At 33.4% G+C, this 26,806-nt stretch overlaps 1 protein-coding gene and 1 pseudogene across 2 annotated transcripts in view; both read left to right on the forward strand.

Moving 5' to 3' along the window:
- The window catches only part of Pcdh11x (protocadherin 11 X-linked), a 526,718-nt gene that overhangs the window by 69,540 nt on the left and 430,372 nt on the right, over positions 1-26,806 (forward strand). The window contains exons 3-4 of one of the 2 annotated variants that reach the window (XM_040744355.1): positions 287-2,776; positions 6,302-9,104. In XM_040744355.1, the coding sequence (XP_040600289.1) occupies positions 287-2,776; positions 6,302-6,346 (2,535 nt within the window). In that variant the 3' untranslated portion in view covers positions 6,347-9,104. Of the gene's footprint in view, positions 1-286; positions 2,777-6,301; positions 9,105-26,806 lie in introns of those variants that run through there. The other variant, XM_005072516.4, reaches the window with a different exon arrangement.
- On the forward strand, positions 9,923-10,023 carry LOC121140082 (annotated as a pseudogene).

The raw sequence follows: 26,806 nt of genomic DNA on the forward strand, positions 1-26,806 counted from the left end.
AGTAATTTATGTAATAAATTTCATTTAGTATCAAAGATGCTATATATTAAGTGTATTAAAGAACCATATAGCTTGCTTTTGGTTACAATGTTAACTGTAGGGCATGTTGAATTTCAGAACTATAATTTTCTGTTATCTGTTTCAGAGGCTATCCTATTGGCCTATAGATTTTAGAAACTGGAAATATTACACACTAAATGAGTTTTAAAAAATAATTAAAATTTATAATACATGTGGTATTGTATATTAATATAATTTAAATCATATATCAATCCATGTTTTCCAGAGTCAAAATATTTTTGGTCTTGATGTCATTGAAACACCAGAAGGAGACAAGATGCCACAACTGATTGTTCAAAAGGAGTTAGACAGAGAAGAGAAGGATACCTATGTGATGAAAGTAAAAGTTGAAGATGGTGGCTCTCCTCAAAGATCTAGTACAGCTATCTTGCAAGTAAGTGTTGCTGATACAAATGACAACGGCCCAGTCTTCGTAGAGAAGGAAATAGAAGTCAGTATACCAGAAAATGCTCCTATAGGTTCCTCAGTGACACAACTTCATGCCACAGATGCTGACATAGGTGAAAATGCCAGAATTCACTTTTATTTCAGCAATCTAGTCTCCAACATCGCTAAAAGACTGTTTCACCTTAATGCTACCACTGGACTTATCACTGTTAAAGAACCACTGGATAGGGAAGAATCACCAAGCCACAAGCTACTGGTTTTGGCAACTGATGGTGGATCAACACCAGCAAGAGCTATGGTGCTTGTAAATGTAACAGATATCAATGATAATGTCCCATCAATTGACATAAGATATATTGTCAATCCAACCAATGGCACTGTGCTTCTTTCAGAGAATGCTCCACTTAACACGAAAATTGCTCTCATAACTGTGATGGATAAAGATTCTGAACATAATGGTAGGGTGACATGCTTCACAGATCATGAAATTCCTTTCAGATTACGGCCAGTATTCAGTAATCAGTTCCTTTTGGAAACCGCTGCATTTCTTGACTTTGAGTCCACACGAGAATACGCCATCAAATTACTGGCTGCTGATGCTGGAAAACCTCCTCTGAATCAGTCATCCATGCTCCTGATCAAAGTAAAAGATGAAAATGACAATGCCCCAGTTTTCACCCAGTCTTTCATAAGCCTTTCTGTTCCAGAGAATAACTCTCCTGGTGCACAGTTGACAAAGATCAGTGCAACAGATGCAGACACTGGAAGCAATGCTGAAATAAACTACCTGCTAGGTTTTGATGCACCACCTGAGTTTGACCTGGATCGTCGTACAGGCATCCTGACTGCAGTGAAGAAACTAGATAGAGAAAATCAGGAAAAATATTACTTTACAGTCCTAGCACAGGACAATGGAATTCCACCCTTAATGTCAAATGCCACAGTCTTTGTGACTGTTCTTGACCAGAATGATAACAGCCCACTTTTCACTCACAATGAATACAACTTCTATGTCCCTGAGAATCTTCCAAAACATGGCACAGTAGGGCTCATCACTGTCACTGATCTTGATTATGGAGAGAATTCTGCAGTTACTCTCTCCATCGTAGATATGAAGGATCAATTCACTATTGATCCACAGACTGGTGTCATCCGGCCAAACATTTCATTTGACAGAGAACAACAAGAATCCTACACATTCTATGTAAAGGCAGAGGATGGTGGCAGGGTATCACGTACTTCAACTGCTAAAGTAACCATAAATGTAGTTGATGTCAATGATAACAAACCAATTTTTATCGATCCTCCTTCCAATTACTCCTTTGAATGGGTTCCACCATCCACAACTCCTGGTACAGTCATCTTCAAGGTTGTTGCAATCGACGATGATATTGGCATGAATGCTGAGATCCGTTACAGCATTGTTGGAGGGAACACCAAAGGACTGTTTATGATAGAACAAGTATCAGGCAACATCACATTGAAAGAGAAATGTCTTTTTCCAGATCTTGGTTTACACAAAGTGATAGTCAAAGCTATGGATTTAGGACAACCTGATTCTCTCTTCAATGTTATAAATGTCAATATATTTGTGAATGAGTCAGTGCCTAATGCTACACTGATTTATGAACTGGTGCGCAAAAGCATCGACTCACCTGCAACCCAAAGCCCTGAAACAACTAACTCATCCACACCAACAACTGACTATGTCAAGATCGTGGTTGCCATTGTTGCTGGCACCATAACTGTTGTCTTAGTGATTTTCATCACTGCAGTAGTAAGATGTCGCCAGTCACCACACCTTAAGGCTTCTCAGAAAAACAAACAAAATTCTGAGTGGGTTACACCAAACCCAGAAAACAGGCAAATGATTATGATGAAGAAGAAGAAGAAGAAAAAGAAGAAGAATGTACCCCAAAACCTGCTACTTAATTTTGTTACTATTGAAGAAGCAAAGTCTGATGATGCCGACAATGATAGACACAGTGTCACACTAGACCTTCCCATTGAGCTGGAAGAGCAAACGATGGGAAAATACCACTGGAGTACTACTACTTTCAAACCTGACAGCCCTGATTTGGCTAGACACTACAAATCTGCCTCTCCTCAACCTGCATTCCAGATCCAGCCGGAAACGCCCTTGAACTCCAAGCACCACATCATTCAGGAACTGCCTCTTGATAATACTTTCGTAGGCTGTGATTCCATCTCCAAGTGCTCCTCCAGCAGTTCTGATCCCTACAGTGTTTCTGAGTGCAGCTATTCGGTGACAACCTTCAAGACCCCTGTGTCTGTACATGCGAGAATGGTAGGTAATCCAAGTTTCTAAGTAATCTCTCCAATTTATTGTTATTCTTTTCACTTGATATAAGATTATAAAAAGCATTGAGTTCTAGGAAGTGTCCAAACAATCATATTGCACATAATATTCAAATGCTAATAGCAGCTCTCAGTACAAATGGTTTTGTGAATCCTAGCCTCATGAAGGCAAATCTGCAGCTGTCTGAGGTATTTAAATGATACTAACATATCCACTACCTCTTACTTTTGGTGGCATGCCACAACTCTCAGTGATGAAGAGTTTCAATTTCATATCAGGAATTCAAAATATGCTTGTTCATCAAAGCATTTCATGGTAAAACCTTCAGTTTAAGAGGAGGCATGCTCATTCTCATCTTCCAGGCACAGAATTAAATAGGAAAGCATCTTTAATTTAGGTTATCAGTTAAATATTTGCATATTTCAAGGTCCTTCAGGAAACATTCTTTAAAGATAATGACTTTTGGAAAATTGAATATGTTTGCTTTGCCTAATGGGCACAAAGGGAAACAAGAGCACATTAAGAACCAAGAAACCTGTGCACAATAATTTAAAGCCCAATACATTTCTGAAAACAAGAGTTTATACTGTGCCTTTTAAATTAGTATTTCAGGGAGAAATAAGTACAAATTTATGTAGAAATTCATAAATAAATAAATGATTTAAGTAAGTTATTTCCTTAATATAGTTAATGATGGAATTTATCTACATTTTTTCTCTAAAATTCATGCTACTTTTGGTTTTATTGTAACCTCCTTTGCTGTTAATAAACGTTTTATTAACTTATTCAGGCTTAATATAATTATTACAAGATGAAAAATATATTCCTTTTCATTGAACGTTAGAGATGCTAAAAGAAGTCTGTCATGTTCAAGAAAACAGTACAAATAATTGACCTTGATTTGAACAACAGTTTGAATACTGAAGATCACTGAGGGCATATACAATTAAAACATAGAGTGATATTAATATTGATATTTTCTCTTAAAACACACTGAAGGTAAGGTATTAATTTAACACTAGGTCTGTTTTTATTGCAATAGACCCAGCACTGCAGGATTCCTACTGTGCTTTGAAGTTAGAGTGGTTTTACAATTTGGATGAGTACCAAGATTCATTACATCAATGACAAATGTATTAGATAATTAAGATTTCCATAGTGTGCTTTTGCTTATATTTATCCATTCAAGAAAGACCTCTAGTTTTTTGCTTATTACTACTATTATTCGATTTTATAGAATTATTTCTTCAAAGAATATTTATTATCAGTAGCACTTTAATACTATTTTTTTTCTCCAAGTAATTTTTCCTGAGCTCAGCCTACTGTTTGTGAACTGCACTTGCAATTCATAAATGTCAATAGATTGTCCCAAGAAATTAGCAAAGCAATATTGTACATGACTGTTTTTAAGAGCACAGAAATAGTCTCTGCATATAAAAATTTTAATTGAGTATGTACACATAAACTGACACAGATACAAGGAAAATGCTGTATTTTCTGGATATGCTTATCATATTTTTGTTATTTTATAATTTCTCAACTTAAATTAAAGTTAAAAACTTTCATAGAACAATATTATTTTTCATAGTAAATCTAAGTATTACATATCCTAATCATTACAGAAATGCCTTAGTGAGTTGGGCAAAATATAAGGAGTGCCACTGAAAGTGAATTGAGTTATCATTAGTATTTAACTAACTGGACAGTCTATCCTAGAATCAATTGATTTTTGTGATTCTTTCACAACTTAAAAATTAAATCTACTCTATACTTTATGTCAGTAGTCACCGTTACATTATTTCTTTAATGGATATCTTCTTCATATGATTGCAACAAAATAACTTATACCATTAAACTTACCTGAATAATTTTATTTTTTCCACCGTTGCAATGTTTATTGAACTTTCTGTATACTCATCAATTTAGAAGTACTGTCAAATGTCTTGTATTCACTTGTATTGAAGAAAGCTAAAGAGATAACTAAGCACAGAAAAAAGGAGGTTATGTAAACATTCACATACAGTCAGTATTATGAGTGGCCAAATAAAATTGAGATGGGACAAGTGTTGTCAGTTTGTAAAATAAAACAAAATCAATGTTCCTTGAGGAAATTCAGGCAAAACTTGATTAAAATATTTCTGCCAGAAAAAGGCAGAAATATTCCAATTTATGTTGCATAAAGTGTGTAACATTTCCAGAGGATGGAATGTGACATTTACCAAAAATAATTAGTCAACCATTTAAAATATGTATTTAGTGAAAAATAGGAGTTTTAGAAGGAATTTTATATTTTAAAAATGAAAACATACATTTCCCTTAGCTTTATTATGACTGTGGTTTTTCGAAAAATGTGAAACATTGGTTATAAATCATTAACGTATTGGATAGAATCTCCTAGAGAAATATTTTGTTCCTGTTTGTCATCGGTTTCCATGTGAATTATGGAAAGAATTTTGTATATTTTAGTAGAAATATAGAGCTTAAATTGAAGAGGAAAAATTCTATAAATAATCTTCTATTAACATCATTAACTGTTTTAGAAGATAATTTTGGTTAGATCATATAAAATTGTAAGGATAAGCAGCTATTTTAGAATTAACTTTGTTAATTTTCATGGAAAAAGATGCATTCGATAAGCACAGTCTTGATGAACATATCTCTCTTCTTCAAATAATACGATAAAAGCAATACATACGAACAACAAATGAGAGACCTAGAATGGACTTACCATTTTAAGGATCTTCTATATACAATTCATTCTCTTTTATATATTTTTTGAGGTAAGCTCTCTCTTTGTAGTATAGTCCTGGCTGTCCAGATCCTTTATTTCCAATATCCTCCACCTAAATGTTCCATAAAAATCGGTTATTTGAATTGAGACACTCCTAAACCTCAAACTTTTACAGATAAGATAAAATATATAAAATATATATAAAAAATATATTCACAGCTCATTGGATTAAGTGCCTATGGAGCAAGGATAAGGACACAAGTTTAGAGCCCAGAATATATGTAAGAAACCATACAATGACACTTGCTTGTAGCACAGAATTGGGAGAGGGCATAGAGGCAGACATTTCCCTGAAGCCCTTTGGTCAGTCCCTATCCAAATTGATGAGCTTCACGTTCATTGGCATATTCTCTTTCACAAAATAAAAGTAGAGAAAATACAGGAAGGATATCTGATGTCACCATCTGCCTTCCACATGAACACCCACTAACATGCATGTGTACCAGCAAACACAAGTGTTCATAACCAAACTATCAATATGTGTGAAACATACGCATGCAGAACAGTGGAATGTTTGGACAGTATCGATTCATGAACAGAAGCATGTTATAGATAAGACATTAGACTAAGTGTGAGATAAAATGTTACTGTTTAATTCAGTAACATTTATTCTTTGCATCAGTATCTTAGCATGTCAGTTACAGCCACATAGCATGATTGACAATGACAGTCCTACAACACAACCATCTGATTTTGATAACATGTTATTTTTCTTACCCTAGACTGATTCCAGGACATCAACTATTGAAATCTGCACTGAGATATAACTTTCTAGGAATAACATAATTTCATTTTTCCCCAAATATTTTAGTGATTTGTGATTACAAAATTTGGCCAAGATGATTAACTTTGTGATTGGTATTTCTTTACAAAATTAAACAAAACAAAAACAACCTAAAAATTAAGTGTCACATAGCCATGAGCTTTCATTAGCTGTAAATTGGCAGCATTAAATTTAAAGATAAATTAACATTTCTGGAAGAAGAAATGCATTGCTATGTTGAGTTTTTCCATATTGCCTTTGTTTGCTTGCTCTTGATGTTAATAACTGCGATGAATGCAATGCCATCTTTGTATAAATACTGGTGGGTAATATATCATTTGTGAAATATGGAATTAATTGCCCCCTGAGATCACTGAAGACTTTAAACATCATCTCTGGGCGTTTGGAAGTGAAGGTGAGCAATTCCTACAAACTACCCTCTGAAAGATATCCAAGGTAAGAAAAAATTGTAAGGAAAACAAAATCATAACTGCAACAACAGAGGATGAAAGAAATCTATAGACCGAGATATTGAAAACATGCATTGCTGTTGTCACTGAGAAAGCTATTAATTTTATGTCTTGTTTTGAAGCAATTGTATGATGTAAAATAATGTTGCATTTTTATGTTTATTTTCATTATACTTTCAATAATTTAATTATTAAAGGTATTTTTGCAGTAAATATGATTCATCACATATTCATTTAAAATGAAGAAAATTCGGTGAAGATTGTAAAATTTTTATACTCCCAATTTTGGTATTTTTTTATTAAGAAACATAATCCCATTCATATGAGAATAGAAACAAAGATTTACAGATAATATTTCAAAATGATTGCACCTGAAATTTGAAAATCTATAGGAAAAATTTGTGGCACTAGAATAACATTAGAATGAGTTTATTTTATTTACCTGGCATTATATTATTGAACATGTACTATTACTCTGAGTAATGTACCTTTAAATATTTAGTCTCTTTTCACATTGCTTTTTGATTAGCTACCTTTTTACAGAAATAATTGGATAGCTCAGAGGTTGTATACTATATATTTTATTTGAGAAATAATGACAGGACATGCTTTTATTATATGGTTTTTAAGAAGTTTATGAGTTACTAACACTACTAACAGAATTAAAACAAAATCACAAAAGCTGCTCATTTTATCTTGGTATAAAATAGGAGTATAAAGACCCAGAGCCATCATGAAACATAAATTTTGAATTTTCTTTCAAATTCTAAATTTTCTATTCACATGGAAAGATGTGAGTAAGTGAATATTATTCTTAAATATGTATATTAAAATTAGTATGTTATATGAAGTGTTCCATAAGTGATGACATATAGAAGAGGTTAGTGCTATATTTATCGTATCAGATTAATATGGTTCTCAGATACTTAATATTTAGGGAGTTGTGTAATTTCTGACATATTTAATTCATTCAACGCATATACTATCTGGCTGTTTAAAATTTAGATAGTTGATTATAATGACTGAAAGTAAAATGAGTTGATTAGTAATTTAAAATGCCATGGGCATTATAATATTATTTCTCTTATATAAATTCTTGTGGATACAGGAAAGTAAAATTTAACCATGCACATATTATTCACATATAACTGCTTTTCATAAAATCTACATGCTTCTTCTTGATTAATGAAGCATTCAATTCAAATTATCCCATAGATTGTAAAACTATAGTCAATCTAATATACTTCTAAAGTTACATCTATACAGGTACTAAGATATGTTATATATGGGAGCATTTACAAACTAAGCAGTTTCAATTTAATTTAATTTAATTTAAATAGCAGGCCAAAGAAAGTGAATCAAGGGTTTAAATGTTATAACTTATGTTACTTTGACTTCGTGATAATTTTGTATGAAATTATTGTATAAATATATTTTAAGTTGGGTCATCATTTGCAGTGTTTTTTTTTTCTATCCAGTCTTAGAATTAAGGGGAAGTACCTTATTTTTCATATATATTGTTGACTCTTATGACTTTAATGAGACTATCTCTTAATTTTTATTTTCTATAAAGGAAGGTAAAATGATCTTAAGATAGTCAATGAGCATCCCTTTAAAGGATTTCTCAATGGCTTTTGAGTGTTATCATTGCATATGATTAAAATGCAGATTTTGTTTTTAAAGCCATGACTTTATCTCTTAGAGAATTGCTTCTTTGAGAAAAGAATTTCTAAACTGATTTCTTTCTACCTCTTTGTGCTAAAATATTTTGCCCATTGAAAATCATTGATTTATGAGATTTAACAATGTTTTAAATTACCCCATATGAAAATATATTGTGCTTTCAACTATAAAAATCCTTCATTTATCAGGCTTTGTGTTTGAGGAAATTTTCACATTTGAGAACAAAATGGAAAGCACTAATTATAGTTTTTTCAACAGCCAAAGAGGACAAATCTATGTGCAGCACTATTTTCTTCTTAAAATTTTGGTTTGGTGTTACTTTTAACTTTTCTGTCATTATTATATATCTTTGCTTTACAGAGGCTAAGATTACTTTTAAGCATTAATACTCCTGGTATATTTTCAGTGAAACAGTATTGATGGAATGTGTGTTCTCTTTTCAGGCATTAGAAAGAGAATGGTAGAAAGACATGTACTATGAAAGACTAATTGTCATAAACAAAAGAATTTTTGAACCTACCCTATAAATCATAGGTAGGTTAATTGTTGAATTAAAATATGAAATATTTTTGTACTATAAACACTCTAAGAGATATTTTGATTGAAATCCATGTTTCATAAATTAAAATTGAATTTTTTTATTTTTAAAATAAGATTGTCAAGCAATTATATTTCTAAAATTATCTTTATGTTCCATAATGAAGCATTTAACTTATGAAATCATGTCATTTCCAATATTTACACACTTTATATTTTCCTGTTAACTACCCTGACCAAAATGTAAAGAAAAGTGGATAAACTTTAAGAAAAATTATAAATTTAGATTTATTGAACCATGCTTTTGAACAGTGTTTACTAATATTTTAATTTCAACACGAAATACTGGTGTTACACTTTCTGTTTAGATATTCCCACCCAAGTCACATTAAGCATTGCTACTCAAGGCACATTCCCATTATACATTCCCCCTCATTCCCATTAGAAAGTCTAACTCATGATACACTTTGTAAACATTTCTTACAGGTTTTCTTATGTAACAAATCTGTCCTAGATTTCATTAAGTTGAGTTTTATAGTAAATATTTTTTAAGTTTTAAACATATCCAATGGTGCTATAACAAAAAATTTTAAAATTTATGTTTTTAAAAGAATTATTGTGCATTTTTCATGAACTATGGGCATCTGCATATTACACCCAAAACTCAATATTGTCTTTATAATCAGTAGTAGGCTCAAATTCTAGTGTAGCAATAGGCTTTTAATTTTATTTTCTGTGTAATACACGTTTGTTTTAGAAAAATGTAGAATTTAGTTATGAATAATTTTATTGTCTTTATATCATACTAAATCACGAAATGTTAATATTTTAGATTGAAAGTCCAATAGGTTTGGGAAGTAGTCAATTTACAGGTATAAAATTATTGTCTTTGCAACTTTGGCAGCACATGACTAATATTGGAATGATAAAGAGAATATTAGCATGATCCCAGCGTAAGGATGACACATAATTAATTTTTTATTTTGTATTTTGCACCTTACATAGATGGTTTTGCACATAATAAAGATTTACCTATTTATTTTTATAAGTTTGTGATCAAGCTGAATAGTTGATAATGTAACATACAGTCCTCCATAAAATTAATCTACCTTTAGTAGAAATATGAACACTTGAAGAAAAACCTTTCTCAGTTAAAAATAAAGCCATGCAAATTTCTTTAAATATTCTCTTAGTGTACACAATCAAATTGCTTATTTCCCAGTGTTCTGATAACAATGTTCTCATTTTAAAATTAAATTTACTCCACAGTTTTGATTAAAAAACTGGTAATTGACACATGTTATTAGCTATAAAACTTGAAGAAACAAAAATAAACAGATTCATTTTTTCTGTTATTATATTTCTTTTATTATATCCCATGTTTGTCTTTAATTACAAAATCAGTGAAGGGTTTATTTCAATACTGTCATAAAACGGAAGAGAATTGACCATAAACACTTTTGTATACAAAAATATTCCAGTAATTCAATATTCTATTTTAGGATTTTTAGTTTCATAACCTTCAGGTATTAAAAAGAAAATTACCTGCTCTTATGTCAGGAAAACAGAAATATTTGCTTATATTCAAGGCTGCAAAAAATATTAGAATTATAGAACCTAAAAAACAGTTTTTGAGCTACTAAATTTTGTTAATATCTTTTATTTTGGTCACTAAGTTATTTAAAATTATGTGTTAGATAACATCAATTGTGAAGTTTTCCTAGAATAACTATGTTCTCCACAGAGATTTATTTATTTGAGAATGCTTTGAATGTTACTTGGTAAAATGGCTGTGTGTATATTCTAAACAAGCCAAACTGAAGACAAAATACATTTTTCAGAAAACGATGAGGTATTTTGCTCAACATAAGAAAAATTGTTTAACTTCATACATAGATAAAATTTACATAGGAACATAGAATTTTACAGTAGTATGGTTTTAGAGATAAAATTATTTACCTTGCTCTATAACATCATCGTTTGAATCTAGAGGAATTGCTCACATTAATCAACAAAATTTCATGTGGTTCCAAAACTCACCTAACTTTGCAAAATAGTATTTCATTAGATCAAAATATGTATTTTAAAGTACACAGAAAACATACAGCTTATTAAAAACACATGTTTAAATCTTTCTACTTTTGAAAACTGTAGATATACATCAATCTTATGTTTAGTAATTGGTATACCTGCCTGTGTGTATAGAGGAAAAATTATTTTATTTTGATAATTAAGTAGTTCTGGTATACTATGATTAAAGTAGCTTAGTGTATGTATAAGCTGATATCTTCATATGTGTGTTTATTTTTTTATGTTTCTAGGAGAAAAATGGTAAAGATTTCAAACTTAATACAGATCTTCAAATAATACACACACACACACATATATATATATTCAGAATATTATTTTCTTTCTAGTTTGTTGTGCTTCAATTCCAAAATATGATCATCCTGATTAATTCAGAGCATCCCATTTACCATCATGTTTCCTAAAAATCTTGTGTTATTGAGTATTTTCTGATTATATGCTCATTCTTATTTTTCTTTTCCTCTAAATTACTTGAATTTAAAGTAACAGTAGCACTTTTTCTCTATCAAGTTTTCCACTTTAATTAAAAATTGAAGACTAAATATGCAAGTGGTATTGTTTTGATATCCAGATAGTTAGGTCCCACTTCTCTAGTGCAAAGAAAAGCTAAACTCACCTTTGCTAATGTCTAATTTATGCTCAATTTTATGAAAAATTCAATGAATTTTAACATTATTACTGTTGTTTATATTACCCCAAATTTTAGTGAAATGTAAACAAGAGTGTGATAGCTCTCTATGCTATATTAGATTAGCACTTCTATATGTCTATAATATTGTTGTTTTAATTTATACTTTCCTCAAGGGAGATTGTAATGAACATTACATCATCGTATACATGCTTTTCTGTTTATATTCATACTCATTTTTGTATAAATTTCAGCATGGATATGGATTTACATACATTATAGGAATATTTATGTGGATACAACTGGTTTTCACATTGGACAATGTGTACAATAATCATCATTTGTGTCTTTTGCATGGAGTTAGTACTTAAAATGTCACTTGAAGAAAAACATGTTACAGTTGTGAAAATTCAAATTACGAGAATATCTCCACATTTTAGTTTGCATTTTGTAATTGTGCTTTAAAAAATAAACAGGTTTGTATCAACATATTGAAATGAGTATGATAGAAGTCCCTTTATCTGTAACAGTTTTAAATACTATCACTTGATTGTATATGATGCAATTTCAGTGACTTAACTGTTTGTAATCTGTACTGAGTGAAATATCTAAATAAAATTTTTCTGCACTGTAATAACTCATCTTCTGATATTTTTTGAAGCACTGCGGCAAGCAGGGGCTGATTGTTTTGTTAAATTCTAAAATATTTTTAGCATAATAACTTCTACATTCTTTATGATATGAATCATTATCTTTGATCATTTCATTGGAACTTTTTTGGATCAGCATCCTTGTTCACCAACAATATGAGGTAACTGATCTTTTCTACTTAATCTGAAACAATAATATTGATAGTATCAATATTTTATTTTTATTGTACTGATATTTCTGTATTTATATTCTTTAAATATTGGTAAAATAGTATACTTTTGAACCATTCATTTGAGAAAATATGCCTAATAATTTAGTTGAGCGTGTCTTAAACTCAAAAGAGTAATTTATTTCTCAAATATTTACTGAAAGGCAATGTGATGAATGTTGTTGTTCTTAGTGAAGGATGGATCCTAGAAGATATGAATATGTCATAGTATTTGCTGTAATTATGAAGTACCACTGTAGTGTAGCCTAGGTATTTTAACTGTAATTATCTTTAAGCAAAAGGCAACAAAGCAAGAAGTATCAATAATATTCTTCCATCGAGGAAAAATACCACAATAGAACAGGATTAAAGAAAAACACTAAATGATTTTTACAAAATACAAAACCTGGTTTAATACGAAACCTGGTTTTACTAAAACAGTTTCAAGAGAATGTGTGCATGCATGAATTTGTGTGTGTTTGTAAAGTGAATTCCCTTGCAGTTTTAATCCTGAACTCCAGGTGAAATCCCAGTTTAGGAAGTAAGCCAAGGAGACTTTATTTACTTCTTCTCAGTCACATGCAAATAATAATTAAATCCTTTAGGTCTTATCTCTAAAATCCATTCACATTTGTCTCTTAGGCATTTTCTTTTTCTAATTTTCTTCATAAGTTTGTGTCACTTGTTGATTTTCATTTGTCAAATCAATTTCTAGTGTCCCCTGCTGGTCTTTCAGTATTAGAAATTCAATTAAATTTAGTTTGATAGACAGTTTTAAATCTTTCTCTTACATGAAGGATAAAGACCAACTCACTGTTTTTCAAGGAATTTTATAGTCTTAACCATGTCTACATGTACATATGATTTCCAACCACCTAACATATCAAATATTTTTAATAAAATAGTGTATTTTCCTAGTCATTACATCAACTTTGATGACTTTATAAATTTGTCTAATTTTCCATAGCTACTTTGTGAGCTTATTTAGGTTAAAACAATTCTGATGAACAACTGTAATAGCTTCAGATGGCGAGCAAAGTTAATGTACAGTTTTGTAGATTAAGAAATGTACAAATAAATTTAACAACCAAGAGAATATAATGAAAATTTCTACCTGAGAATCAATGTAAGTCCCTCAAATTTAAGTGACACAGTAACAATTAAAGAAAGATGTCATTTACTTACCTCTTTCCATTTATAAACCACAAAAATCTTATAAAATTGTTTAGTTAGATGAGTTCATCCTATCCACTTGAACACTAATTTATGGAAAGTCTTCCCTCACTGTCTGCATTATAGAAAGTCTTTTTATATATTTCAGATATTTTGATTCTTGATTCATTTCAAATCTATTAATTATACTCAGCTAGCATAAAATAAATAAATCTCCATTTGTTAATATGTATCTAGTTTATATCTAAAGAATTAAAGAAGTATTTAATAAAAGATTTAATATTGCATCTGATTTTGTCAATAAAAATATTTTCTTTATAAGCAAATTTGTATTTACACACTTGTGATATATGAAATTAAATGGAGTTAGTAGAACATAAATTTATTTTCCCATTTAAAAAAGAAGAGGAAGAAGAATATTATATTCTCCTGAAAACATTTTTTATTTAGATTAGAAATAAACTTTCTTCACATATCAATCCCTGCTCCCTCTCCCTCCCCTCCTCCTCCACCCCCACCACCAGCCCTCTGAGCTCTCTACCAATCCCCATTCCACTCCCCAGGGAGGGTGAGGCCCTCCATGGGGGATCTCCAGAGTCTGTCATTTCATCCAGGGCAGGATCTAGGGCCTCCCCCCATGTTTGCATGCTGAATGAGAGAGCATCTCTTGTTATGGGATGGGCAGCGAAAGTCCATTTGTATGCCAGGGATAAATACTGATATACTACCCAAAGCCCCATAGATTGCCTAGGCCTCCTCACTGACACCCACATTCAGGGAGTCTGAATTAGTCCAATGCTGGCCTCTCAGCTATTGGTCTGGGGTCCATGAGCTTCCCCTTGTTCAGGTCATCTGTCTCTGCAGCGAAAACACTGTTTTTATTTGGATTTAGAGAAACATTTTTTTCGTGAATTATTTTCAGAGTTCTTTCTAACTTCCTAGCTATTTTGTATTGACTTATTTAATTTTTAACTTTCAGGTCTGTCAAACATTTATAATTTTTAAGAAATATGTGATTAAATATGTGATCAGTTGAATGGAACTTTTCTATCCCACAAACGTGTAGGCCATGCTCTAAAAAATGATGAATTCAGGCCCAGGACAGAAACATTCTTTCACTAAGTACCTTCTTTATATAAGGTACTGTTCTTGGCATTTTACATATGTTAATTTATTACCTCAGATTCAGTGAACTGTTAGCAAGTGTTGGAGTAAGGACCTTTGTCAAAATCAAACTGACTCCCCTTTCTTTTCACTAGATCACACCACAATTCTGATAGAACTATGGCTCTGAGATCCCTTTATATGGAATCCAAAGTCTTCCTCCATCTTTTACTTATTTGTTAGTTTATAGATTATTTCATAAGTCATCAACTAGTTCAAGCAGGCTATCTTGTTCTTCTTAGCACTTCTCACACTCAGTTTCTTTCAGTAAAGTGTGGGCAGGTAATGCATCTTCTTCTGTATTTTAACAAAGTTTTTCTTGAGGACAATTTTACATATTTTAAACTTGCATATTATCTATATTGGCAATATATTCAGTATACTGCATCTTTAAATGTCATCCTGTTAACTTCTTCACTTAAATTCAATGAATTAAAAACTTTGGTTTCAGAACAAAGAACAAATTGCTATCTTTTAAGTTGCTTATGCACAAAAATAAATACATTTTATGTTGAATATAGAAATCATTATCAGGATTAGGACTTGAAAATGTAGTAGCTTTTGTCATCACATTAAAAAAAATAACTTTAATTGTGCTACGACACAATTCAAAAAGAAGAGGAAAAATCTCATGGGAAGAAATATTTTTTATATAGTATTTTTTTGTTTAAATTAGCAACAAGCTTGCTTCACATGTCAATCCCAGCTCTCTCTTCCTCCCCTCCTCTCCTGCTCCCCCACTAGCACTCCCAGCCCCCCACCCAATCCCCACTCCATGGGGATATCCAGAATCTATCATTTCTTTCAGGGCAGGGCCTAGGCCCTTTTCCAAGAGTTCAGACCGAAAGAGCATCCCTCATTGTAGGAGGGGCACTCAAACTCCATTTTTATGCCAAGGTCCCATAGATTGTCCATGACTCCTTTCTGACAACCACGTTCAGGGTGTCCGGATCAGTCCCATGCTGGCCTCCTAGACATCAGTTGGGGTTCCAAGAACTCCCGCTTGTTCAGGTCAGCAGTTTCTGTCATTTTCACGAGCTGGGTCTTGACCCCTTTGCTCGTCATTCCTCCCCTCTCTGTCACTGAGTTCAAGGAGTTGAGCTCAATGTGTAGCTGTGGGTTTCTGCCTCTGTTTCCATCAGTCACTGTATGAAGGTTCTAGGATGGCATATAAGGTAGTCCTCAAACTCATTATCAGGGATGGGTATTTGAGGAAGCCTCTTCACTATTGCTTAGTTTGCCAATTGGTGCCATCATTTTAGATCTCTGGAAATCTCACTAGTGTCAGAAATCTTGCCACTTATAATGGCATTTCATCCAGAATTTATGTACATTGCTTATAATTCACTAATCGTAGTCATTCAGTATACATATAAATAATCCCATTTGTCTCTTTACCTTAAAACTATTACTTCAATAAATTCATATAGTAGAATCATACAAGTTATGATTCAATGTACTTGTAATCTTTAAATTGTTGAGCCAAGAAGTTGAGACTAAAAAGTTAGCAATTAGAAGAATTTTATAAAGGATTCTGTGGGAACCCACAGGTCTCTCCTTCAAGGGAACCAGATCAATGACTTGCTCAACCATTATCAGAGAAGCTTCCTCCTAAAGCAGATGGGGTGAATACAGAGACCCACAGCCAGACATCACACAGATAAGATTTCTTTAAACAGTCCTAAAAGGGGTGTCTCCATCAAATCCTCCCTCTCAGGGCTCAGAGAACTCTGTGGAAGATGAGGTGGAAACAGTGTAAGAACCAAAGTGGATGGAGGATACCAAGAAAGCAAGACCTAAATCAATACTTACTCCCAGTTACAGACCTCCTCCAGTGACAGACCTCCTCTTACAAGGCCAAACCTGCTATTTCCCAGAATAGTTCAACCAGCTAGGAACCAATTATTCAAACTTATGAACCAAGGTGTCCATTCACATTCAAACTACTACACTCCTACTTGTTTACACAAAATTAGTGTTATAAGTCAGTATTTCCAGACAATGTAATTAGCACATTCACATAAAATACACAATTATATACATGTGTATGGAATATTAAAATAACAAATGCAAATATGAAGTATTCCTTTAAAATCATCATTTATTTTTTTCATAATTTTAACCTTATATATGAAGGTCCATTATATAGAAATTCAATGCTTAACAATTACTTGGGGACCTGAATTATTTATTTGCTTTGATATAATTTGTGATCAAGAATTATGAAATCAAAACTACCAGTTTTATTTTTTAAATTCATAAATCTTTACTAGCTTGGACATCATTATAATTAGTATTTTAATTTCATAAGATTAGAAGTAGAAACCTGTCTTGAAAAACTAAAAAAAAAGAAGTAGAATTAAATGATGATTTAATTCTTACAACTAAAAAAGAAATTTTTACATGTTAGCAAATGTAGCTAATTGGATCCGCTCTGAGGTAACTCAGAAACAAGATTCATGAGACTAACAAATTGTTCTTCTATCTATCTCTCTTGTTGATCATTCCTGAGACAGTAATATACATTCTCAATACTTATGATTGAATTCATCTGTATTTAAACACTGATATTCTAAAGAAACATATAAAGCTGATATGCACTGATATGTACATAGTTGATGCCATGTCTGGAGGTCAAATTTTTTTAAGTTTCTGTTACCAATTTTTGACATCCTTCTTTTAATTAACAGGCCATTTAAAATTAATATGTTCTAAGTCAAGCAAATGACAGATTCTAGTGTTATGTCAGTAGTTTCATCTCTTCCCTAATACAATTACTAAAACTTCATTAACTTTATGTGATTTATTTTTAAATCCTGTTTAGTTTGATTTTATTTTTATTTCTCAAATTTATAAGCACAAGGGGACTTTCCTTCAACATGAAATAACAAAACTGGCAACGTGAAAATAATTAATCTTACCTCTAGAGCATGGGAATGATCAAGACCCCCTGAATGGGGGTGTCAGTGAGGTGGTCTAGGTAATCTATTGAGCCTTGAGCGGTAAATCAGTATTTATCCCGAGTATACACATGGACTTTGGACACCCATCCAACAATGTGAGATGCACTCTCACCCTGAACTCTTGGGGGAGGGTCTAGGCCCTGCCCTGGATAAAATGACAGACTATGGAAACCCCCAAGGAGGGCCTCACCCTCCCTGGGAAAATGAGGGGATATTTGGGGGGTTGGGGGAGGGCACGGGAGAAGGGGAGGGAAATGGAGAGGGATCTGGAACTGACTTGTGAAACAACCTTGCTTATAATCTAAATTTAAATTTAAAAATAAAAAAGAATTAAAAATTAATTGATTATGCGTATAAAAAAGCTGTTAAAGATACCCAGAAAACCTGGACCTATTAATATTGGGAGTCTAATGAATTATTACTGCTAAGGAAAATAAAAGTATTTTCAAATAATTAGGGAATTGAGTTGAAGAAAAATAATTCCCACATTAATCCATTTGTTAATTCAGTAACTGATTTTTTATTTTCCTGTCAATTTGTTGAATTTTAACACATTTTACAACTTGAAAAATAGTGATAGTGTTGTGATACTCATAAATAGTGTTCAATAAAGAACTATAACAACACATACCCTAGGAAAAATGTGAAGAATTACAAGAATGATATTTCATTTTTTTCATGGCTTAATTCCTTTATCCATGAAAAATAAAGGGTTGTATTTAGGTTTCTCAGAAAATTGTCACTAACCTAGAAACATAAAATTTTTGATTTTTCCACAATTTGGTAGGCTAAATATCCAGGCTGGTTCAGCTAGACTTTTTGCTTAGAGTCTCACAAACACAGACACAAATTGATCGAATATGTAGCCTTTTAGGTCTTGCCGGGAGGGGCAAGCCTCGCCTGTTTGTTATTCAGGGTTTTCTTGTTGGATGTTGACCAGTAGCCACCCTTAGTTTCTAGATATTATTTTTAGCTCCAGAACTCAATCCATCTCAGATACTTAGTACATGTTTAACCTTCTCACACTTCCAATTTCTGTGAAATATTCTTGAATCCAGAGGAAAATGTTGCATCTGAAATCTCATGTTAATAAGTTAAGCCCTCCCAAATACTCCTTTTGATAAGTGCTGAGTTAACTGGTTAGTATGGTAATTGTATCAGTCAAATTCCTATTGCCACTTAAAGTAACATAATCCCAGTCATATCAGATTCACCAAAACCCAAAGATTTGAATAGGTAACTGTGTGAAAGATAGGCATTTTAGAATTCTTCCTAACACAAAAGGATTGAATAACAATGATACCCTATCCTGCTGAATACTCTGTTTTTAACTAAACTGCTTTCTGGAAGTCAAGCGAATCCTATATAATTCATCACATGCACCGTTATTTTCTCAAAGGGTTCTGTTGCACTTTTGTTTCAGGTAACTAAGTCAAAAACTAAAACAAACAAACAAAACAAAACAAAAAACAGAGCATTGTATTATATGTTTACTGGCAAGTTACTGGGAGATTCAATTCATTGACAAGACATAGGGACATAATGCATTGTGCGCTATTAATAATATTTTTTCAGTACTACCAATAGTTCAGGCTGTTATTCATGAACCAGTTTGTTAAGTAAATATCATCCCCCAAAATAAAAGAAACAAAACAGAAAAACAAGTGCTGGATGAAGTATTGCGAGTGTCTAATTCTATCACTTGGGAAGGATCCCTAATTCAGGGCTACACTGTGCTCCATATAAGACCATAATTCAAAATACATGTTTTAGGGAATTAAGCAGAGGCCACATATTGCTTAAGCACATTTAGCTATGTGGTCTTGGGATTTTTTGCTAACCTTTTTTTATATTCTTGATGTGTATTACACAGTGTTGGCTGAATTAAGTTTTGGCTGTGTTAGGTTGAATGAGTTCAGTTTTGGAGTGTTTCTAAAAATCCTTGCTTTCTTGCTGTGCAAACATGAAACAGAAGGTGCATACATGCTGTAATATTGCCTAGAGAGTGCATATAATTCCAATGTATGCCATTTAGCTTCTCAGTATAGGAGTTTACAACTAGAAATTTCGGGTCTGTGCCAATGAGTGTCCATTCAAACTTCAGTAGCCTCTAGTCATATATAGCTGACATTGTTCCTTGGTGTTGCATAAATATCAGGACAATTAAGACTGAAGAAAAATTTGTGAGTTAGAAAAAAGTTTTTTAGGTGAATTAAGCAGATACACTTGAAGAGAACCATGTGTAAGACAGACAAGGAACTCATGGAAATGCAGCAATATGATGTAGAAATTAAGGAGCTTTGGTAATTATAACATTTAAAAGGAGACTTCTATAAGGAAGTTTGGGTGAGGTGGAAAAATTAGCACTCTACTATTTTTCTTGTATGACTGTTTTATAAATTAAGTTAGAAAATGATTTATGAGATTGCTGTGAGGAAGAAATACTATCACAACAAAAACATGGATCAAAAGGAATCAAAGCAATTTTGCTGTTCTTCAGTGAAACAAAGAGGTTAAGAGATATGTTTTTATCTACAGCATGGATAACTACCTGTTTCAATAAACTTGTTTGTACTATGTTTAAAAAGGGAGAATAGGTTTTGTGTAGCATTGCAGTATGGGTCATTTTCAGGTCAGTTGTGTCAAAATTCTTGACTCAGTAACCAAGAAAATTTAATCAGTTCCAGGTGGTGAGGGCGAGGGACATGTTCCTTTCCATATACCCTTAACCTTTTCCTATCTCTCTAGCATGTCTCAGATGGGGTACTTAATTATTGGTAACATGTGTTTCCCCAGCAACATTAATCAACATCACATAAAATAGTATATGAACAGACTTTATCTGAAATTCCAGAATGTATATTTGCATATACAAGATTCTAACTATTATTAAGTAATTTTTTGCCACCTGGCATGTCTATTTTTGTTTTGTACTAAATATTTTCTACTTTCATTTAGTATTTTACATTTAATTATGGCATAAAATAAGTTATGTATCGTGAAAATGATTTTATATACTGTAGTAATACCTACTAGCCTATCAAGAAAACTAACACAGAATTATAACAAATATTGCAAATTAAATTGATAATTTTGAGGTACTTCCTATACTTATCATAAAGTGATTTGATCTGTTCTAGATCTGTAAATAACATTGCACCAGGGTAAATTGTTTAATGCAGGAAATTATTTTGAAAATGTGATGTATTTTTCAAGTTACTTCACTTAGAGATGTAAGAAGACTTTAAAAATCTCCCAATCAAGTCATTTAGAAATTGTCATTAATTAAAACTGACATTCTCAAAATAGCCTCAATCTATTAATGAAATGTTGACATTTCCTTGTTATGACTAGTTGTTACAAAACTATGCATATATCTAACCCAAGAAGAAATAGTGGAAAATATGTGTTTTATCTCATATACCATTTTTATTAAAATTATTATTATTAATATTGGTAATTTATGTACAACCAAGAAATTCTGTAGTGTTGATCTGATACATGCAAGATAAGAAATGTCTTCTGAGCTTTTAATGCAAAGGTACATCTGTTTAGTTCCTTCTAAAGGAGTTCATATTCCAATAGACAATGAGAAAATATACGATTTACATGTTAATTTATTTTTTCTAATGTATATAAACTTTCAATGCTAGTTTACTTTTACTTGTCCTCAACTTCTGTGTTTCATGTCCTTTTACAGATTAAAATATCCAAGTGCTTTGATGTAGACTTCTGAAATTATTACTAACTTAAGCAACGTCTTTGAATTAACATAGGAAATGATATAAAAGTTTTAGTTTCAGAAACTATGAAAGTTAGCCGAATTATTTATAGGTAAGAGGCATAAAGAATTGAAATATATAGCCAAGGTACAGCCATGTTTCTGAAGAAAGTTAATTTGGAATTCCAAATGGTATTTTTCGTTGCTAAGATACATTTAGATATTTGATTCATAAATTTTATTTGTAAGAACTTACCATGAAATGAATTGGTTTCTCATACCTCTTAAGTAATGCCAAAATGTGACTGTTGGTGGCAAAAAATTATCTACTTCATGGGCATTGTTTTAAGCTTCAAAGGTTTTTTTTTTTGTTCTCACTCTTAAATATATATTTAAGAGTGCATATATATATATACATTTCCAGTCCCAGTGCTGCCAGTTTAAATGGGTCCGAAGTTTGCTTATACTTATTCATATATATTTTGTTCTTTCTTTGGAAATAAAACACAGATTTCTATTACTTTTTACCTTATCTAATACAATGATTTCTTAAGGAGTTTCCCTGATTCCATGTGCATTAGTTAGGGTTTCTATTGCTGTAATGAGACTCCATGACCATGGCTACCCTTTTTTGCTCTTTTTTATTTTAACTTAAAAACAATCTTATCTTACACACCAATCCCAGTTTCCTGTCCCTCCAGTCCTACCATGTCCCCTACTAAGCCCCCATCCCGCCTCCATCCACTCTCAGGTAGAGTGAGGCCTTCCATGAGGGATCATCAAAATCTATCAAGTCATTTGGGGCAGGACGTAGGCCCTCCCTTGTGTATCTAAGCTAAGAGAGTATCCCTCAATGAGAAATGGGCTCCCAAAGTCCACTTAAGCACCAGGGAAACACCCTGGTTCCACTGCCAGAGGGCTCATAGATGGCCCAGTGCTCCTAGCTGACACACAAGTTCAGGGGGCCTGGTTTCATTCTATGTTGGTTCTACTGATGTTAGGCTGGGGTCAATGAATTCCCACTTTCTCAGATCAGCTGTTTCTGTGAGTTTTCACAGTGTTGTCTTGACCCCTGTGTTGGTCGCTCCTCTCTCTCTGAAGCTGGATTCCAGGAGTTTGGCTCAGTGGATCTCTGCTTCTGTTTCCTTCAGCTTCTGGATGAAGGATCTAAGATGGCATTTAAGGTAGTCATCATTCTCATCATAAGGGAAGGGCATTTAAGGTAGCCTCTCCACTATTGTTTAGGTTCCCAGTTGGGGTCATCCTTATGGATCTCTATACAATTTCCTAGTGCCTGATTTCTCTTTAAACCTGTAGTGGCTCCCTCTATTGATGTGTCTCTTTTCTTGCTCTCCTCTATTCCTCTCCCCACTCAATCTTCTTGATCCCTCATGTTCTCCTCCTCCCTCCTCTTTCTGCTACCTCGCTCCACTCTGTCCCATGCTCCCAAGTTGTTCAGGGGCTCTTGTCTTTTATGCTTTATTGGGGCACCATATATGTCTCTCTTACGGTCCTCCTCGTTTCCTTGCTTCACTGGAGGTGTGGAATGTAGACTGGTAAATCTTTTCTCTTATAAAGGAGACTATTTATTTGGCGTGACTCACTTACAGTTCAGAGGTTTAGTCCATTATTGTCAATGTGGGAAGCATGGCAGTGTGAAGGCAGACATGGGACTGGAACTGAGAGGCCTTACATCTTGAACCAAAGGCCAAAGAAAATAAATTGTCTCACTGGGCATGGCATGAGAATAGAAAAGACACCACAAAAGCCTGCCTCCACATTGGCATACTTCCTTTAACAAGACCACATATACTCCAAGAAGGTCACACCTCCTAATAGTGCCACTGCTTTTGGAGGCTATTTTCTTTCAAAACATTAGATTCACTTCTGCCCCACAAAGGCAGGTAGCCATATCATAATACAATGCCTTCAGTCTGAATTCAAAAGTCCTCATAATCTGTAACAGTCTCAAACTTTTTTAAAAGTCTAGAGTTCCTGAGGTGCATGGCTCCCTCCGGGAGAGGAGGCTCTGTGGCAGTCCCCCCAGTGTGATGGATGGGAATCCCGCATGGGACTAATCAAGATCCCCTGAATGTGGGTGTCATTAAGGAGACCTAGGCAATCTATTGGGTCTTGGGCAGTAGATCATTATTTATCTGTGGCATAAAAATGGACTTTTGGTGCCCATCCAACAATGAGAGGTGCACTCTTACCCTGGAATCTCGGGGGAGGGTATAGGCCCTGCTCTGGATGAAATGATAGACTATGGACACCCCCATGCAGGGCCTCACCCTCCCTGGGGAAATGAGTGGGTATTGGGCAGGTTGGTGGGAGGGCATGGGAGAGGGGAGGGAAAGAGAGAGGGACCTGGGATTGACATGCGAAGCAACCTTGTTTCTAATTTAAATTTAAATTTAAAATAAAAATTAAAAAAGTCTAAAGCTCAAAGTCTCTTATGATATTCATGCATCTCTTAACTGTAATCCATTGTAAAATCAAATGAAAAAGCAGATCACATACCTCCAAACATATGATGACACAGGATATATACTGTTGCAAAATGAAGGGGAATGGAATATAGCAAGGGCATATTGGACCAAAGTAAGACAAAAAAACAGCTGGGCTAACTCCAAAATATGCACCTCCATATCTGATGTCAAAATGCTATTCAGATCTTCAACGCCTTTCAGCTCTATTTCCTGAAATATATTTCTTTCCTTTGGAATGGTTCCATCCCTGTTAGCAGCTTTCCTTGGCAAGTATGCCAGGATCCTGGCATCTCCAAGCTTCTAGTGTTTCCAAGACTATCCAGGATTCATCTTCAGAGCTTCACACAATGGTCTCTCTAGGCCTTCATTCAGAAACACCCCTGAAACATGCCTGGCCTCAACAGTTTACCTAGACACAGAGGCAAATTCCATAACCCTTAAAGCCAGAAACATGTGGCTGATGCTGCCAAGTTTTTCTGCTTGCTGGGACTGGAACATGGCTTCCTAATTTAACTATATCTTCAACATCTTTCTGGATTCCACGATTTCCTTCACTGCCTAACCATGGCTTCCTTGAACTTGCTCTTTGTCCGTACTGGCCTCAAATTTGGAGATCTGCCAGCCTCTGCCTTTGTGGTAATGGGATTATAGGTATACACTGACAAAGCCTGCTTCAAGATTTTCTTTAATTTCTCTCCTAGTTGGAAACTTAGCTTGGTGAAATCTTGCCCTGAGGTTGCTACTGACATTATTCCATTTTTTTAAATTCATTCATCTCCTCTAGCACAGGACTTATCTCTATTCCATATCCTGGTACTCCTCTTCTCAATACATACACTAAAATTTTATTTACTTGACTTGTTCCTTTTCATTATAAATATTCATCAGAGTTAACACTAATAACCACATGACACAGACTATACTAGGCTGCTTTAAGATTTATTCTGTCAATAGATTTAAGACAAAACTCTTTACTTTAGCCTCAGGCCAACTTTTTGGACAAGTGCAAAAAACAGCCAGATATCACAGGAATGACTTCTAGGTAACACACTAAAATTCTTCTCCTTTGAAACCTTCAACTATGCCTTCATAGTTGAAATCACTCTCACCAAGACTGTGTTCCATAGTCTTTCCAGTATGGCCCATTAAGCAGCACTCACAGCATTCCCCTTCTTTTGTAACCCAAAGTTCAAAAGTCCAAATTCCTTCAAACAAAAACATCGCCAGGCTCATCATATCAAAACATACCAAATTCTTGGTACCAACATTTGTCTTGGGTTTCTATTGATATAAAAAGATACCATGATGACAGCAACTCTTATAAAGGAAAACATTTAATTTGGTGTCTTTCGTTTCAGAGGTTTAGTCCCTTTATTGTCATCATGGGAAGCAAGGCAGCATTCCGGCAGACATATTTCTGGAGCTGAGTGTCCTTACATCTTGATCCAAAGGCAACAGAAAGGGAACTGTCTAAGTGGGCATGACCTGATCATATATGAGACCTCAAAACCCACCTCCACAGTGGCACACTGCTCCTACAAGGTCACACTTACTCAGGCTAAGCCATACCTCCTAATAGTGCCATTCCCTTTGAGGGCCATTTTCCTTCAAACAACCACATCATATTTTTACTTTCTCTGCATACTCAACCAAATGGAATCCCACTCGGTTTCCTTTAGGCACATTCTAATAATATGCCACCCTCTCAGTTTTCCACCATTCAATGAAGAGACAGTAAACCTCATAATCTTGTACCTAAGATGTTCCTTGATCTGAATTTTTAAACCCATCGCTCAAAATGAATTTAATTTCTGTAAAGGAAAATCTGATTATGAGAGTGTCAGTAGAATTTCTTCAATCTAGAGACCACTGAAATTAGTTTTCTCATAGAAGTTATTGACTTTGGAGGAAATGTCATTTTACACTTTTGGACAGACCAACTTGCTCTGGGGAGCTGGCCTTCCAATAGAGATACCTTTAATAGAAAGAATTCTATGCTTGATGGACAGAATGTGACTTGAGATAATTGATTAATTGCTAGACATGCTAGAAGATGTAATTGTTAAATCATTCATAGCTGTTAATCAGAATTGAACAGCTCTGATCACACTTCTTTACATTGGGCTTATCATTTATATTTTATTTGATATTTTTATTATGATTTATCTATATTTTATTTGATATTTTATTATGAATTATTTTTTATCCATTTTGTCAGATTTTTGCTCTCTAAAAGGAAATTACATCCCAGTAAATAGATAATTTTGATCTCTTCATACTGAATATATGTATGATTATTACTATGTGTATATTTGTGTGTGTTCATATATGCATATATTCAGTAGCTGTGCTCATTGGCAATGGCAGGAAGAGTATGTTAGAACAAAATTAAAACCCCCTTTAAAGACTCATGGTTGATGACCTAAAGATATTTCATAAACATTGCACTAAAAGTCCACAGCAATGGCAATAGAGCCACCTTTGTGACCAAGACTTTAATACATGGGTGTAGGAGGCATAGTTACACAAACTATAAGAATTATTTGTGCTTAAAATTTCTGTGTGCACATAAATATATTTATATAAAAATTTATGTTCTATACAAAATTTGCTATCTGAAGAGAATAATTCAGTTTCTGTTACTTACAACACTTCTGATTTGATCAAGCCTTTTAATCTTGTACACTGA

This window comes from Mesocricetus auratus, unplaced genomic scaffold (genome assembly GCF_017639785.1).
Source record: "Mesocricetus auratus isolate SY011 unplaced genomic scaffold, BCM_Maur_2.0 Super-Scaffold_100003, whole genome shotgun sequence".
Classification (NCBI taxonomy): Eukaryota; Metazoa; Chordata; class Mammalia; order Rodentia; family Cricetidae; genus Mesocricetus; species Mesocricetus auratus.